The following is a 17,794-nucleotide window of genomic DNA, read 5'->3' on the forward strand; positions in this document are numbered from 1 at the left end:
ATTAATCAAATCGCGCAAACAGCATTTTTCGAGTGAAAACAGAATCTAGCCAACCTTTTTTTTTCTGTCACTTAGTCCTGCGCAGCGCAGCTTTAAACGCATTGGGGGAAAGTCCAAACACAAAATGTGTTCTATATCCTCAAACAAGTGTTTGTGTTTTTGTATGACGTGGTCAAATTTATAAATGAAACTTTAAATGTAGAGCTTTAGTGAATAGCTGCTGAGCGCAACAAATATGGCTATATTTTATTAGGCTACTCTCTCTTGTGCTGAAACACTTAACACGACTATCAAAACGAGGATATTATAAAATACATGCCATATCGAGTTATAAAGGAGAATTTCTGTGGCTTTATATTATGGATGTTTTCGCTCTCTGTGCTGGGTCCCTCCGTTAGTGGCGAGAGCACTCGGTGCACAATCAGTCGTTCGGTGAGTAAACAAATGTAATGAATGTAAATACACAGGTCTGTGCGTATAGACATATAATGTACTGCTGTACAGTAACGTGTCATTTGTTTGTTTCGGTTGTCTTCATTTTAATGGTTTCGTTTCATGATGATTCTATGGTGTGCTTTATCTGCTTGATTCCCGCTAAAGTGGGCAGGTTTTGTGACGTTTGATTCGGGAGGGCGGTTTTTGCGTGACGCTCTGTGACCTACTAGCCCGACAGTGGAGACGCAACATGATTTCGGCCTCATTACTCAACCTTCCGGGCGATTGGCCCGGCCCAATAAAAGCCCTGGCTCGCACTGGCCTGATAGTGGAAATGCGGCTATTATGTGTGGGGTATTTTAAGCTGAAACTTCTCAGGGGGAAGGGGACATCAGAGACTTATTTTACATCTTTAAAAAAAGGGACATAATATGTCCCCTGTATTAAAAATAATACATTTTTCTATATTCAGTATATTCTGAAATAAAATGTTTTCATCAAAATAAATAGAAATTTCATGCATTTGCTGTTTAGGAAAGTAAACGATTCTGTTATTTCATTGCATTTCAACTATTTAAGTAACTTAATTTTCAAGATGTAGTATCTAAAAATAAATGTTTTCATTTTAAGAGTTCACACTTAGCTGATAATCAATAAAGCGTATTTGGCATGCTGTCCCGGGAGAGAGCCCTGAGCTCGTAATATCCTCGAGCCCGGGGCTCCCTCCCGTTAGAAGGGCGAGAGGAGAGTTCGAGATCAGGTAGGTCTCGAAAACTCCCCTGCTGTCACCGTGAGAAGACGAAGACGAAGATAACTGGAGTGATAAACTCAGGTTATTTATAATGCTTCCGTAATCATCTAATGGGGCTGATTACGGAGCTAATAAGGAGCCAGCCGTGTTGATTATAAGCACGTGATCCTCTCGAAATTAGTTTATGAATAAACCACACTAAAAATAAAATTTGATGCATTTAGGGTCTAGAATTCTACTTTTATTAGATAATTAATTGAAATTCCACCTTGAAAGTGTTTGAGGAGTTCTTAAATTTAACTTTACCCCTAAACAGTATTAAGTTAATAATTGTAATCGATGTGTGTTTGTCAGGCTGATGACATCCGTGCTCTGCTGATGGATGCGATGCCCCCTGATGCCCTGCCTAGCTGTTTCAAACCGCAGGCCACCGTGCTCAGCGCCGCGCTCATTTCTCCCGCCTCCACACCCTCCTGCCTCTCCGCCGCCTCCAGCATCGACAACCTGGCTGGACCTCTATGTGACGGAGCCAGTGGAGGAGCCGCGGGACCCGCTGATGGAGCCTCCAGCACTGATCGCAAAGAAGGAGATGGTGCGTTAATACAAGGAAACAAACTAACTGGTTCGTAAGCAGGCGCATTCCCATTACAAATTTGCGCAAACATGCAAACAGAAAACACTTAAAATCAATATTTAAAAAACACATCCCAGCATGCTTCATAATAACTTCATAATACCTTATGGCTTCTGAAGCAAAATTAATTTATATCTGTTAGAGGAGCATTTGACGCTTCTCAGGTTTCTTCCAGAGGGTAATAGTTTAAAATATGACCTCAGAGGATGAGAGTCCTCTCCTATTACACTTCGAGCATTTGCTGCTCATGTAATTCTGCTAGACTCAGGCATACCAATAATCATGGAGCAAGTCCTACCTAAACGGAAACTGAAGAGTCCCAATGTAAATAAGAAAAGCTCATTATAATTATTCTCAAAAGTTCTCAGTGTAGTTTTTAGGGGTGTCAAAATTAATTGTTTCTTCGGTGCACCGCGATGCAGACGCGGACAATTCGGTATCGATTCAGTAATAATCATAACTGGTTATTGTGTACTGACGTCATTTATCTCATATGCGCTTTGTCGCAGTAGCTTACTATGGTGAGGAAGGCGACCGCGAGTATTTACAACGCTCCAACTACATAAAAATCAGAAGCTGTACACAATTTCACTGTGTGTGTTTGCTGGACTGTCTTTCACTGTCGCTTACAGCAGAAGCCCCTATTTTTATTTATTTCACTGTGATTGAGAGAAAAAAAGTACTCCACCCCCCCCCCCCCCCCCCCCCCTCACTATCTCTCTCTCTCTCTCTCTCCTTCTCTCTTTTTTCAATCTCTCTCACACACACACACACACACTCTCACTGTGAGCCCATTTGACCTGCTGGCGTGGTTTTTCCTCTTTTCTCAGCTGTTTTACCTACTTCTGGAATCGGATACATACATGAGCGCGTGTCTGCAGACTTTTCTCCATCGTGTCTATCATGGATCAGCTGTGATCACCGATTATCCGTGTCACTCATCTGTGAAGAGCGCAGGGCGCAAGAGCCAATCGCAGCTGTTTTTGTTTAGGGTGTGACTAATCAAAGGGGTGTAAGAGAACTTGACAAGGATCAGAAAGCGAGCGGGATATTTATATTAGTTTATATTAATTGTTATAAATTCTCGTGTTGTTTAAAGGTAAAGTTTAAATAGCTATCTGACTGTTTATATTAAATGACAAAATTGCGTTACAAATAGTATATAAATCTAAATATATTCATACATTTTAAAACAAGAACTGCTGCTGTGAAGAAAATATAAAACTGTGTATGGAAAGCACCGTCAATGCAACGAGATATCGAATTGAACCGAATTGATGGCATGATAATCGTAACCGAAGCGTGAGACCAGTGTAGGTTCACAGCTCTAATAGTTTTATAGTTTAGGTGTCGATAAATAACTATTATAAAATAATGTTGTTCCATTTACCATTGTTATGAGACTAAATTTCAACCTCTCGTGATTAAGTCACTCCTAAAGTCATTGCGACAGATGTTTTGTTTACTTGTATCGCTGTCAACACATGATTATTTTTTACCAAAGGAGACGTATGCATGCTATAAAAGCTTTAATGGCAAGAATGCCATTGAGACCGGCCACATACAGTGCTCAGCAGATATGAGTTCACCCCATTTTGAAAATTAATATTTTTATCCATTTCTCAGAGAATATGGGTAATATATATTGGTAAATTTGAACAGAACAGATTTATTAAACGGGTGTATTTATTAAAATAATATTTTAGCCACAGAATTTCTTTAGAAATGGAAAGATAATACATTTAAATTTATGCAAAATATTGCAAAAACAATTACAAAGTAAACATTTTACCTAGATTGCATATATTTTGTGTTTCTCTTGATTTTTAAACATTTCATTTAATATTTTTCCCCAACATATACATTTAGGCTACTAATTTTTGAAGCATTACAGTAAGTCATTTTGTTAGATTAGCTCCAGATTTGTCTTCAGTACTGACTAATCGAATGTATATGCACAAATATAATATTATAAAGCTTCCTACAGAAAATATGCATTTAAATGAGAGATTTGTCGGGGTGTACTCGTATGCTGAGCACTGCATGTGGTTTAAACGTGGCATAATGCATTAATTAGGGCTGGGCAAAGATTAGTTGCTATTAATCACATCCAAAATACAAGTTTGTTTTTGACATATTATACGTTTGTGTACTGTGTATATTTATTATGCATATATAAATACACACATGCACACATATATTTGAGAAAATGTTTATATATATATATATATATATATATATATATATATATATATATATATATATATATATATATATATATATATGATACAAATTATATATAAATTAAATATAAGTAAACAGAATTGTTGTGTATAGTTTTGTTTCTATATGTGTGTGTTTCACATATACATAATAAATATTTATTATACACACACATATAACAAAAATAATCTTTTATTTTAGATGCAATTAATTGCGACTGATCTTTGCCCAGCTCTAGCACCTGTACAATTTATTTGAGGGGAAAATTCAGTGTAGTCTGTAGTTAGGGTGCTTTCACACCTAGACTTTTGTTTCGGAATTTGTTTCGTTTTCCCAGTTAGGGCGGTTCGTTTGGCAAATGTGAAACCAGAAATCGCGCTCGGATCTGCGTTAAATCAATCGGTCCGAGATCGCCAGAATGAGGTGGTCTCAGCTTGATTGAGACTAACTCTGGAGCGGATCGATTGTAGTGAGAAAGCGATACGATCCAAGCCCTGCTTTATCACAGTGCTTTATGGACACTTAATAGGCATACGGCTATATTAAGAGAGAATGATGAGTAGGGCTGGAAGTTCCGGGAGTTATCCGCAAATGCAAAGACTCCGGATACCCGCAAATGAGCGACAATCTCCCGTAAATCGCGCGTCTCCCTCCCGGTCCTCAAATACATTGTGTTCCCTTTTCACCCCTCCCCACCGGATCCCTGCTCGCTCTTCAGACACGTTGCGTGAACCTTGTCAAACACCACTAAACCACCACCCCCCCTGACAGCTGAGAGGGACTCTGCAAAATAAATCGTGAAACTCTGACCAATGTGAGGAGAGTTTACTCAACGTGACTTGTTCCAGCTCTTTTGGTCCGTTTAGAAACTTTGCCATGTGAAAGCGAACCACACCAACAACAAAGAGCAACAATGTAACAATTTTAATCCTTTATTAGGAGCAAATGAATCGATTAACAGGTGTAAAAGCACCCTTAAAACGTTTATTTTCTGTAGAGGCAAAACAAATATATAAATCAATAAATTGAGCATTTTTTGGTTTATTTTTCTTTATTATTATTTATTCATCCAACATTGGACTCTACATTTGATTAATTCACACTCTCATATTGAATACAAGGAATATGATTATATGTATTAGTAAGTGTTTTAGTTGGACCAGAGCAGGTTCATAACTTCCAGATGAACGCATCATTTAAATCATTAAAAGATCGATAAAACCACATACACGCACAAAAAAGTTTCTTTTGCAGTTTTGCAAAATAACATTTCTTTTTTTCTAATTTCCTGAAAAACATCCTTTTGCATGTGTTTTTGCAAAACGGACGCATTTTCATTAGGCATATTGTCAGTTTGCGCAATTTGTAAGTTAACAGAAATGCCTGCCATCGCTTGTCTATGAATCAGACTACATTGATCAAGATGTATCTGACTTAAAGAACACGCTTTTGAGTGCTGTTCATTTGGAAATATGTCTTCATTGTAAGAATCTGGTTCAATTAAATGGAACAGCCTCATAAGAGTCATTTGTTTAGGAGTCAGCATACACTGATCATGCTAAACTGCTTTGAATAGCTGAAAAGAACTGAATCATAACTTCAAACTGAACATACAGAATTCTTCTCTATTAATATGCTTTTTAAATTCTCTATTATTGTTTTCCCGTAATAAAACCACTTGGAAATCAGACTACAGTGATCACTGTATAGAACTTTGATTAACTAATAAGAACTGGACCATATGAATAATTTGTTCTGAAATTATGTCTAATGTGAAATCTAGTCTCACATTAAATCTAGTCTAATCATGCTGAATCACTTTTGATTGGCTAAAAAGAAACTACTGAAAACCCATAATAAACTGATCACATGAATGACTTTGAGTCACTAAAAAGAACTTCTTTAAATAATGAACTGTTTGTTCAGGAATTACATCACTCTGTATAACTTTGAATCACTAAAACATTTCAAAACATGCATGTGTTTGTGAATCACTGTGGCTTAGATTCACTTAAAAGAACCTGTTTATGAGTCATTGCACTCTATGACTTTGATTTACAAACTCAAAAGAGTCATTTGTTTAGGACTAAGTCTTGCATTGATTAGATTACATGACTTTAATTCATTAAAAAGAACCGCTTCATGAGAGTCATTCTGAAATCTGACAACACTGCTTATACTGTGATCCACTTAAAAATCTGGCTAAACTCTTAATGTTAATTGGCTACTTTTTATTTTACCCGTAGCTGTCCTGGATATGAACATCTCCCAGTTCCTGAAGAGTTTAGGCCTTGAACATTTGAGGGACATCTTTGAGAGAGAACAGGTGAGAAACACAGAGATCATTTTTAAATTGTGGATTTCTTCTGACACAGTGTTTCGGGGTTTCATCATATCTGTAATGGCATGTGTGTTTAGATCACCCTGGACGTATTGGCTGATATGGGTCATGAGGAACTCAAGGAGATAGGAATCAACGCTTACGGACACCGTCATAAACTCATTAAAGGCATTGAGAGGCTGCTGGGAGGACAGCAGGGTGAGCATCTGTCTCTTTTTAACATCTATACACCATGTCTTTCCTCTTTTTTTTGATTATATATTTTTCAGAGTGCCTGCAGGGTCTTAAACTGTCTTAAATATTAATAACGAAGTCTTAAATCCACTGAAATAGTGTTGTAGGTCTTAATCCTAAACCTCATTCACACTACGAGCGACTCGCAGCGACAAGCGACTGTTCATTTCAAAGCAGAGTGAGCAACTTCCGGTGACCTAGGTGAGGATCAATGACCACTGGAGACCAGGTGGGCGTGTCTAGCAAATAGATAAAGTTAAGAATCCTTCAAATTTATGCAAATGAAGAGCGACGTTCTTGAGCGACAGCCAATAGGAGAACCAGTGGAGCTCACATGATCCTCTCTCAGCTTGCTCAGTGGCCGGTTGTGTTCTCCGTGCTGTAGATCTACATTTGCAGCAGGTCGCCACCCAGAGCGAATGAGGCATTATTTTTCGAATGTCCGTGTAAAGCTACCCAACACCCATCCAGCTACAATAAATTCCAAACACAATGAATTAAACAATACGTTTAAAAAGGGGTTTAAACACAGTTGTGTGGCAACAGTGTGTGAATATAACCAGCTTCTAATGATAAAAATGTCTGCAGAAACACTGATTGACAATCTCCCGTTGTACAACATTAGAGGGGGAAGCTCTTTCCAGTAGCACAGGACGTTAGTCTTGTTTTTGAATGCCACTATTCTGAAACAAAGGCTTTTGTAGCTCCGCCATCTTTTCAAAAGAGCACATTCTCATTTGAATTTAAAGTGACAGTCACCAAAATGGCACAATTAGGATCAAAGCCTTAAAGAGAGATAAAAAATTATTTAAGGCTATGTTGAGCTAAAAATTCACACACACACACACTAGAGACATCAGAGACTTATATTACATCTTTTAAAAAATGGGCATAATAGTTCCCCTTTAAATTGGAATTTATTCCTGTTATGCAAAGCCGAATTTTTAGGATAAATACTTTATTTTAGCGTGATTACAGTCTTTTCCACATATTACACTTGCATTTCCAAAAGACACCATTCAAGTTTCATTTAAATCCCAGCGGGCTTCAGAATCTTCATTGGTTCACAGGCTGGGATTTCTCCCTTAAATAGAATGAAAATAGTTTCACAAATCTAAAGTCTGACCTTTCCATTTTTGCTTCAAATTTTAAAATGATGCCGTCTAGTTTAGATGAAAAACGGTTCATGTTGCAGTAGGGTTGGGTCGATAGACAATGCTATTGTCCATCACCGATAGACATCACGATGCGGAGCCGACATCGCAATCCTTCAACCCCCCCTTCCCTTCTCAAAAAATGTACCTACACGTCACAACGACGCGTAGCGCAAGCTGTGTGATTGGTCGAATTGGTCTGTGATTAGCGCTGACGAGTGTGGAAGGGGCTGATGGAGCGAGTGTGGAGTCCCGTGAAGGAGCTCCGTATGGAAAGTTTTGTTTTGTGTTTACCTCATGGTTACAGTTGTTGCACGTCCGCCGGTTCCTGCTTCAAAATGAGCAAGTTTGAGCCACTTGTACATTAGGGATCATTTAGAAACAACAAAATACCAGAGAAGAAACTCGACACAGAAGAATATTACACCTCAGTGCCAACTAGCGTTTCGGAAGCGTTATTGCTGAGCAAAACATAACAGCGTGCAGAAGTATGAATGCACAGCTACGCACGTTGCATGCGTCGTGTGTAGTTTTAAAATGTCATTTTAGAATTAAAACGATCCACATCCACATTAGCGTTTCATCTAGCATTTCTGAACAGCCCTCCTTCCACACTATTTCGCTGTAAACACATGAGCACACACACACACACACTCTGTCATGCGCTGCAGTGTATGCGCGCGTCTAAACTCCAGCAGTCAGTGGGTGCTTTGAGGACAAAACTCAAGAGAGCAGTGCTGGATGGCGTCTCATTATAGTTGTTAAACGTGATATTTAATTAATCTTGTCTATATATAAAGACTCTTCCGTCTTTTGAATCTATCACGTAACGTGTCACAGCGTCCGTATACTCCTTCAATCTTTGCTTTCACGCTTGTACTTGTAACTTTAGTGAAAACCTCAGATACTGTTGGTTGGTTGGTTGCTGTTGGTTGTGCACCTTTTTTACCAACCAAGAAATTGATTTGTGTAACTTATTTAATTTGAGGTATATTTAAAAATTTCTATTTACTTTTGTTATTTTTCAATTTCACAAAGACAAGTGCAGCAATAGCTTCATGAAAGAACACCTTTTTAATACCTGTATGTCTCTAATCTCAAATATCAAATAGTGAAATTAAAACCGTGATATGAGTCGAGAGATTATTGAATCACTACATGCTTGTTTTTATTGCATTTTAATCTGGTTAACTGTGATTTGACAGGTGCCAATCCATACCTGACGTTCCACTGCACCAATCAGGGCACAGTATTGATTGACCTGGCTGTGGATGATAAGGAGTTTCAGTCCGTTGAGGAAGAGGTAAAGCATCTTAAAAGGGTCTTAAAGTATTAAAAGTTAATAAATCAATTTAAAGAAATTCAAAGCCGTTAAAAATGTTAAGCCATTTAAATGCTATTTTATAAGCTATTAAATTATGTATCATTTTTGCTCATGAAATGTATCGTTGTATGCTAAAACTTGCCTGAATTTAATCAGAGAATATTTGGTTGTTTTATAGTTTATCCAATCGGTAAAGTCCTGCTAGATTTGACTAGGCTTGGCCTGGTAAATGATTCTTACAACCTTGATATCTATGATAACCTTGGATAAAAATATCACTGTTTCATGGTATTGTGATCACTGCTCTAACATATATTCTTTTTAAACATCTGGGTAAATAATGACAACCTTTTCCCCTTTGAACACAACTTAGTTTATTTTAAGAAACATTTAAAATATTTTGGAGCAGTAAACAAGCCAGGCTAATTAATTCAAATGACTTATTGACTTCTGCTGTCTTCAATAGTTTCGAAAACACTGATTTCTTTACAATTTAAAAAAAATTTTGGATTTCTTTTAAAAGATGCATAAACTATGTGAAAAAAGTAAATAAAAAATGTTTAATATACCATAGAAACGGTATGGACGAAAATTTTGATGGTTTTAAAATCTTGACTTTTCCAAACCAATATATACCTTGAAAATGGTTATTGTCCCATACCTAGATTTGACAGCACGCTGCTTTGTTTACTGCAGTAGGCAATGAAACGCTGTCATTGCAGTTGTTGTATAGGAGCCACCTGCTAGAAGAGAGTAAATTAGCATTTTTATTCAGTATATCACGATATTTTAGCTTAGGTGGAGGTAGTGTTGTCACGATACTGGAATTCGATACCAATCGGTACTGAAATTTTAAAAACGTTCATTTCCAGCTAACATTTGAGCGTGGATCAGTCAATTCATCAGCGAATCGCTCGTATGTCAGCTCATAAACAGACCAGCTGATCTTTGCATCTTTAAAACGCTCCAGTGTCCCTGTATCTGTGGTTACACTCAGTAAACAGCGGTGAGTTCAGTGACCTTCACGGCCAATCACAGTCATTTCTGTTGAGCACGTGAACACAGTGGCCAATCAACGCTGTTTAAGAACGAGCTCAACAACACTTAAATGTTAGCGGGAGAAGGACGTTTTTAAAATTTCGGTATCGATTGGTATCGAATTCCAGTATCGTGATAACCCTAGGTTGCAGGTATGTTTTATCTTGTATCATTTCACAAAAACAAATTGTTTTTACAACATATTTCAGTTTTTATTTTAAATCACTATCTGCCCACACTAATGTAGATTGTTCTTACAATTGTTATTAGCTAAATATACTGCAAGTTAAAATGTCGCCAATGTTACCGGTTACAACCTAAAGTGCAGATGAGGTCTTGAAATGTATGGAAAGAGTCCTAAAAGGTTTTGAATTTCATTTTCTGAATCCTTTATATACCCTGCATGAACACTTTTCGATTATTTCATATATCTGTCCGCTTTGGATTTGTGTTTGATGGGGTTTTTGTTTTTGTCACAGATGCAAAGCACAATTCGGGAACACAGGGATGGCGGAAATGCAGGTGGCGTTTTCAGTCGTTACAATGTCATTAAGGTAAAACGTTGTCCACATACACCTTTACACATTAAATAAATCTATTGTTTAAATTGGAACACACGGTCAAACTTTACAGTAAGCTTTCAATAGTTAATGTATTTACTAACGTGGAATAATAATGAACAATACTTGAACAGCATTTATTAATGAGGTTTCAACATTTGCCTTATATCAACCACATTCATGCTTGCTAACATTAATGCACTGTGAGTTGACGTAAACTGATAATGAGCAACTTTATTTTCATTAACCAACATTAACTACTTTGATGTAATACTGTAACAAATATATTTTTCATTGTTTGTTCATTTTCGTAGTTCACGTTAACTAATACAACCTTAATGTAAACTGTTACCAAACATATTTAATTGAAACATTTGATTGAACTGCTTGACAGTATATGACCTGGCACCATATTTGAGTGTGTTATACATGTTAAATAGGTCTGTTGTAGTCAGATATTCAGTCTAAAACTGAAATTGTCGTGTGCATTTAGATCCAGAAGGTGGTGAATAAGAAACTGAGAGAACGATACACACACAGGCAGAAAGAGATCGCGGACGAGAATCACAATCACCACAATGAGCGAATGCTGTTTCACGGTAAGATCCAAAAACAATAAGGAAAATGTTTGTGCAATTGAAATGTATTTATTTCAAAACAAAAAAGAAATGTATTCTTGTAATATCTATCAATCAGATTCTCTTAAAAATGTGTCATAGTCTTTGCAGAAATATTCAACAACAGTCTTCAAATGTTCCAAAAACACTTATTTTAGCTTTTCTTTAGTAGGATTGCATTCAATTGGTGAAATATGACAATAAAGATCTTAATTCATTTCAATTAAAGTTTATATTTATAATGCTTTTCACAAAAATTATTGTTAAGATTATTAATATTACTAAAGACAAGTAAATGGTTCTTTAGTTTTTTTTATGTTGAGCTCCAAATCAGCATATTATACTGATTTCTAAAGGATCTTGCGACACCGAAGACTGGAGCATTTATGCTAAAAAATTAGCTTTGCATAACTGAATAAATTCCTATTTAAAAGAGAATCTATTATGCCCCATTTTACAAGAAGTTTTAGCTCAACATATCACATGTTTTATAACTCTTTAAAACACTCCTTTTTAGGCTTTGATCCTAATTGTGCCATTTTGGTGGCTGTCGCTTTAAATTCAAATGTGATTGTGTCCTTTTCAAAAGAGGGCGAAGCTACAAATGCCTGTGTGTCAGCATAGTGGCAGATTTAAAAACAAGACTAACGTCCTATGCTAGTGAGGGAGAGATGGTCACTAGTGGGCGGTGCTTTCTCTCTCTGATGACGCGTACAAAGAGAGAATGCCAATCAAAGTGTTTCTGTTTATCAAGTGTGATTATGAAAATTAAATTAATACATTTTTACCATTAGAAGCTGGTTATATTCATGCACTGCTGACACACAACTGTTTAAACCCCCTATAAAAGTGATTTCTGCATAATAGTTCACCGTTAAAATATATATAAAAATAGAAAACAGTTACTTAAAAATGTATTTCAGAAACAGTTGTACAAATCTGACCATGTTTTATTTACAGATAAACATTCAAATGTATTTTTTTAAACATTGATCTGCATTATAATTAATACCTCCATAGTTCAGTGCTAAATTCGTATTCATCAAACCACACATTTATGGAATACGTGTTATAGATTTGGTTCAATATATAAGTGATGTGCAATTAATATTATTTTTATTTTCCAGGATCTCCGTTTATAAACGCCATCATCCATAAAGGCTTTGATGAGCGTCATGCGTATATCGGCGGCATGTTTGGAGCGGGTATATATTTTGCAGAGAACTCTTCAAAGAGTAACCAGTACGTCTACGGCATCGGTGGTGGTACAGGATGCCCAACTCACAAGGATCGTTCCTGTTACCTGTGCCACAGGTAACACAAACAACCACAATAACACACAACGGCATAATGCACTGGATGATGTCCTAATTCTCCTTTGTGTTGATTTCCAGGCAAATGTTGTTCTGCCGTGTGACATTGGGAAAATCCTTCTTGCAGTTCAGTGCCATGAAGATGGCCCACGCTCCGCCTGGGCACCACTCTGTGATCGGCCGTCCCAGTGTCAACGGCCTGGCCTACGCAGAGTATGTGATCTATCGCGGAGAACAGGTACGTTTAGTGCAATTTTTTTGTTTAATAGACGTCTAAATACAGCAAATAAAATCATAGACTCACATTAGGTACATGCCATTTTTTTGTGTTCAAAAGAAGTCTAATCGACATCTAAACATAGATGTATTAGCTAAAACAAGGCTTAATTTGGGCTGTCGTTGAACATCTAAGAATAGCTCAAGCATAGACTAGTCATCAAATACAGATTAGAGAGATTTTACATGTGTCATTCATTTAAGTGTAACACACACCAGTCATCATCAGTTTAAGGCTTGAAGCTTACGCTGCTATTCTTAACCAATAGTCTCCAATAGTCGGAAACAGAAAGCAGTTGAAGGATGGCGTGTTTAAATCCATTATTTATCTCACTCCAATGTAATTAATCTGACTCCATTAAAGTTGTTACCATCATTGATAAAGAGAGGAATCTTAACGCCTAAAAGCAGGCAAAGTTGTTTATTAAGTTACATGTTTAAATATACTGTAGAATGAAACAAACTAACATACTGTATAAAAAAGTTAGCTGTTACATATGCTCTGCTGAGCAACAAAGCCAGTGAAAACTTTGTTAGCATATGAGGCTGCGCAGCCAGGGGCAGACTGGGACAAAAATTCAGCCCTGGCACTGTAGCCACACCAGCCCACATTACAACACCGACCCCCACCCACAGACACGCACATTCACTATTTAGTGTACAGATGGTAAAATAATATGACATTCTTGCCAGATTTTAATTATGTCCGGGTAACCTCGGATTGGGTCGGCCCATCTTGAAACCAGGCGGCAGTTGCCGATTGGGCCAAATGCTTAACATTTATTATTATTATTATTATTATTATTATTATCATCATCATAATACCACATCTAGCAAGAGATAAAAGCTGTCTGCACTTAAAAACAATACATATTTAAAAAGAACTGACCGGCCCACATTTAAAATTTGGTCCGGCCCTTCTGGCATTTGCCAGAATTGCCAGATGGCCAGTCCGCCCCTGTGCGCAGCGGTGTGCGGGAGATGCAGAGTGAAAGCCATTCTCCCAGATCAACAGTTACCTTTCCTTATTATTCCCTGAGCAAAGCATTGTCAAACATGAGTGAAAACCAACCCCCAAAACCAGATGGACATGAGAGCAAAGTTGAGGAGATAAAGTGGGGGAGAAGAACATTAACATACTCTCCTCAGGCCATAACTCAACAATAGTAAATATATTGTATATTGAAATATAATCAATCAATGTCTCTGTTGATTTCATCACTACAACACTGAAGTCATAAACTTCCAAATGACACCAAACATGACACAGTTATATGAAGGACGATCACGAGCAGATGATGTGTGTATGGTGAAAAGCACATGGTTTCTTAAAGCAAATGGCAGAGATGTGTATTGTAGCTGTGAGGACCCATCCCATGCTTGGAATGTCTCAGTAGTCCTTGATTAGCATAGAAGGAATAGTATATAAACTTTTCTCAGCTTACAATCAGTAATGTTGATGTCCCACCCCCGAACACACACACCAGTCATTATCAGTTATGTTGATGGTTGTCGGTCAGTGTATGTTTTGGATATTGGATTTTTATTTTAGAAATGGTTTTTAAAAAACAAAAATTAGCCGTTTTTTGATTTTCGTTTTAAAAAAAAACTAAAATTTAAATTCAAAAGCGTTGTTTTGATTTTTGTTTTTGAATTTTAAAACGAAAACCAAAAAACAACTCGTTTTTCTTTTTAATGGTGAAAAACGAAAAAGCAAAATTCAAAAATCCTTTGATTTTTCTTTCTTTATTTCCAATAACAAAAAATAAAACCACCAGAAGGAATAAAGAATTGTTTTTTTTTTCATTCCGAAACCAGATAGAACGACTCATGCACAGTGACGCAATGCTGACCTGCTCGCCTTCTATAGGCTATTATTTTTTTTTACTTAATTATGTTATAAAAGATATTTTCTTGCTATAACGGGATTTTGTTAAGACTTATTTTACTCATTAAGGCAACATATTTCTCGTATAAGGGCCGGTAATCGAATATATTTATGTTTTGTTAGCATGTTTTACATGAAACAACCTTTATGTTGACATTACATAAAAGCAGGACCGGTAGAACTCCCGGTGGGCCGGTCCGTTTTTTTTTGGCCGTGAGGGCTGGTGTCCCTAGCTGCTGGCACTTTTTTCATTAATTTATTTATTTGACCATAGCCTCACTCTTTTTATTCATTATTTTGCCGCAGCTTTGCTCTTTTTATTTATTTTCTCACAGCCCCGTGAGCAAAATGCAGCCTGCAGGTTAATGATGATGATATCATTCGACTCCAAAAAGAGGCACCTTAGTAAATAAAAAAAATTTGAATAATTAATATGAATGAATATTACACCTGCTCAAAGAAATCAGATGATTCACTACATTAATAAATCTTACGTAACTTGATCAGAAATCTAAAAAGGGGAGGAAAAAGATCAAGTCATCAGTAGCAGCAGATAACAGTGCAATACTTATTCTTTATCCCAAACGCACCAGCTTAACAGCGCCATCGTGGTCTAGTGGTTAGCACGATTCGTTACGACGCTGCTGACCCAAGTTTGAACCTCATCTGAATAAATTATTATCTGTATATATATATTTTTTTTTCAATTTTAGTGTTAGGACATGTAATACCTTTTGGGTTACTTATGTAAGCATGAAAGCATAAGGTTGCTTTCCTGAACACTTTTCTGAAAAGAAAGTTTTAATATTGTTAAAACCATAATACTTCCGCTTCCCGAAGTTTAATCACAAGTCATTTCAAGTGAGGGAGGCATTAATACAGTTGTTCGTTATGCACATTTCAATAAGCCATAGTATTTTAAAATAAAAATGAACAATTAATTTTATCTGAAAGGAGGCATGCTGCACAAACATCCCGTGTCTTTTAAAAACACTTCCCGAAGTGGAAGTGATTTTAACAATAAACTTTATTTTCAGAAAACTATTCAGCAATGCAAATAATGCATATATCCTCAATTATGTTGTTCCATATAAACGGCTTTAATGAGGAAAATATGTCTTAACGTTATTACAAGAAAATGTCTTTTATACCATTATTATGTGGGAAAAATAATAGCCTATAGTAGGCGAGAAGGTCAGCATTGCGTCACTGTGAATGAGTCGGCCTGTCTGGTTTCAGAATAAAAACAAAACAAGCCTTTATTCGTTTTTGTTTTCTGGTGATTTTACTTTTGTTATTGGAAATCACAAATCATTTTTGAATTTTGCTTTTCCGCTTTTCACCATGAAAAAGAAAACAAGCCGTTGTTTTGATTTTCGTCTTAAAGTTCAAAAACAAAAATCAAAAAAACGCTTTGAATTTCAATTTTCGTTTTTTTTATTTTATTTTAAAATGAAAATCCAAAAACGACTCGTTTTTTGTTTGTCCAATATCCGTTTCTCAAATGAAAATCCAATGACCAAAGCATACACAATCATGGTATCTTCCGTTTAATACCCTGATTATACACTGACCGATGTCCCATCCCTGAACAAACTGCTTGAATAAGCTCAGTTACAGCACATTATACAGTATATTAAATATTAAATGCAGCATTTATTGTAAGTAACGGTATTGTAACAAAGAAAAAAGTCGTTTGTTTGATAACTTGTTACTGACAAAAGTAACTTTGTTAGTAGCAGTGTTTATTTATAATGTTGTTATTCCCATCACTTGTGTTAATTGATTTCAGGGGGATTTAACGTTTTGTCATCGTTTTTTTTTTTTTTCTCATCCAGGCCTACCCAGAGTATCTCATCACCTATCAGATAATGAAGCCGGACAGCACGCCTCAGTCCTCCACAGGAGCGGAGCAGAAATCATAGTCAGCAACACTGCATTCACTCACTCACTCATTGACTCACTCACTCATTCTTTCTCACTCTCTCGTTGCACAAAGGAAATGTGAACTTTCCCATGTACCCACGTCTTACCCATGAAATTCCCCATGTATGAATTATGAATTTGCACTTTTAAAAGAAACAAAACAAGTTACTTAAGTTATTTGAAAATAGTCGCAATTGTGAAGTCTAATGTACAGGTAGTATAAAGAAAACGTGTAAAACTGACTGTGTTTAACGATGCTATTTGAGTTGTATTTTAATGGAACTTTGTTTTTTTGCTTTTTGTTTTGGAGTCTGTTAAATTTCTTTTAAATAAATCTCATCAGAACAGGACTCATTCATAGGACTTGCCTTTTATTGGTTATTCATTGTAGCGAAATAGCTCAAAGTTAAACTGCCCATGCGTTCTCCACCAGTAATAATTAGCTCAAAAAGAAGAAGAAGATTCATTTGAACGGGGCTTCAAAGGAATCGACTCTTTAAATCCAAAAAAACAAATCGTCCAGCGGTCGTTCGAACAGACAGTTGACTTTAATTACGGCTATTGCTATCAAAATGAAAACCCATTTATGTTTATGCTGGGTAGCATGATCAAAGTTTAAGACATTCGATTCATAAATATGCACAGGCACCTTTCTTTATACAAAATGAAACTATTGACTATCTAAAACAAACACGCATTCATACAGGTGTAGAGAAGAGTAAAGAAAGTAAAATAACAGGTTGAGAGAATGTAATGATGGAAAACCTCGGATTTTGTTAGACCAAACCAAGCCAAACAAAATTAATCAATTTAACCCTTCTATGGTCTCTTTAGGGTTGCATTTAGTTCACACCAGTTCAGATGGAAGTGTTACATGTGTTCCGATGTGATGTGAAGAAGCTCCCTCTGTTGAGCATGTGGCTGGCTGGTTGTTCTTTGTCCTCACGAGGCTTGGAGTGGGTTGGAGTCGGTCGTCTCAAGTTTGAATCGGCAACAGTTGTGATGACTACTGGTTTGCGGCGCACTAAACTTAACTAGACTCTCGGTGGAAAATCAAGAAAAGAAGCTATCAGAGATGGG

General features: G+C 36.6%; 1 protein-coding gene across 6 annotated transcripts in view; it reads left to right on the forward strand.

The window, feature by feature from the left end:
• The window catches only part of tnksb (tankyrase, TRF1-interacting ankyrin-related ADP-ribose polymerase b), a 63,212-nt gene extending 46,148 nt beyond the window's left edge, over positions 1-17,064 (forward strand). For 2 of the 6 annotated variants that reach the window (XM_073950814.1, XM_005171745.5), the window contains exons 20-28: positions 1,541-1,778; positions 6,290-6,369; positions 6,462-6,582; positions 8,978-9,075; positions 10,614-10,688; positions 11,188-11,293; positions 12,439-12,625; positions 12,706-12,862; positions 16,627-17,064. In XM_073950814.1, the coding sequence (XP_073806915.1) occupies positions 1,541-1,778; positions 6,290-6,369; positions 6,462-6,582; positions 8,978-9,075; positions 10,614-10,688; positions 11,188-11,293; positions 12,439-12,625; positions 12,706-12,862; positions 16,627-16,713 (1,149 nt within the window). In that variant the 3' untranslated portion in view covers positions 16,714-17,064. 6 annotated transcript variants of the gene reach the window in all.
• The last annotated feature ends 730 nt before the right edge of the window (positions 17,065-17,794 follow it).

Source organism: Danio rerio, chromosome 5 (assembly GCF_049306965.1).
Source record: "Danio rerio strain Tuebingen ecotype United States chromosome 5, GRCz12tu, whole genome shotgun sequence".
Classification (NCBI taxonomy): Eukaryota; Metazoa; Chordata; class Actinopteri; order Cypriniformes; family Danionidae; genus Danio; species Danio rerio.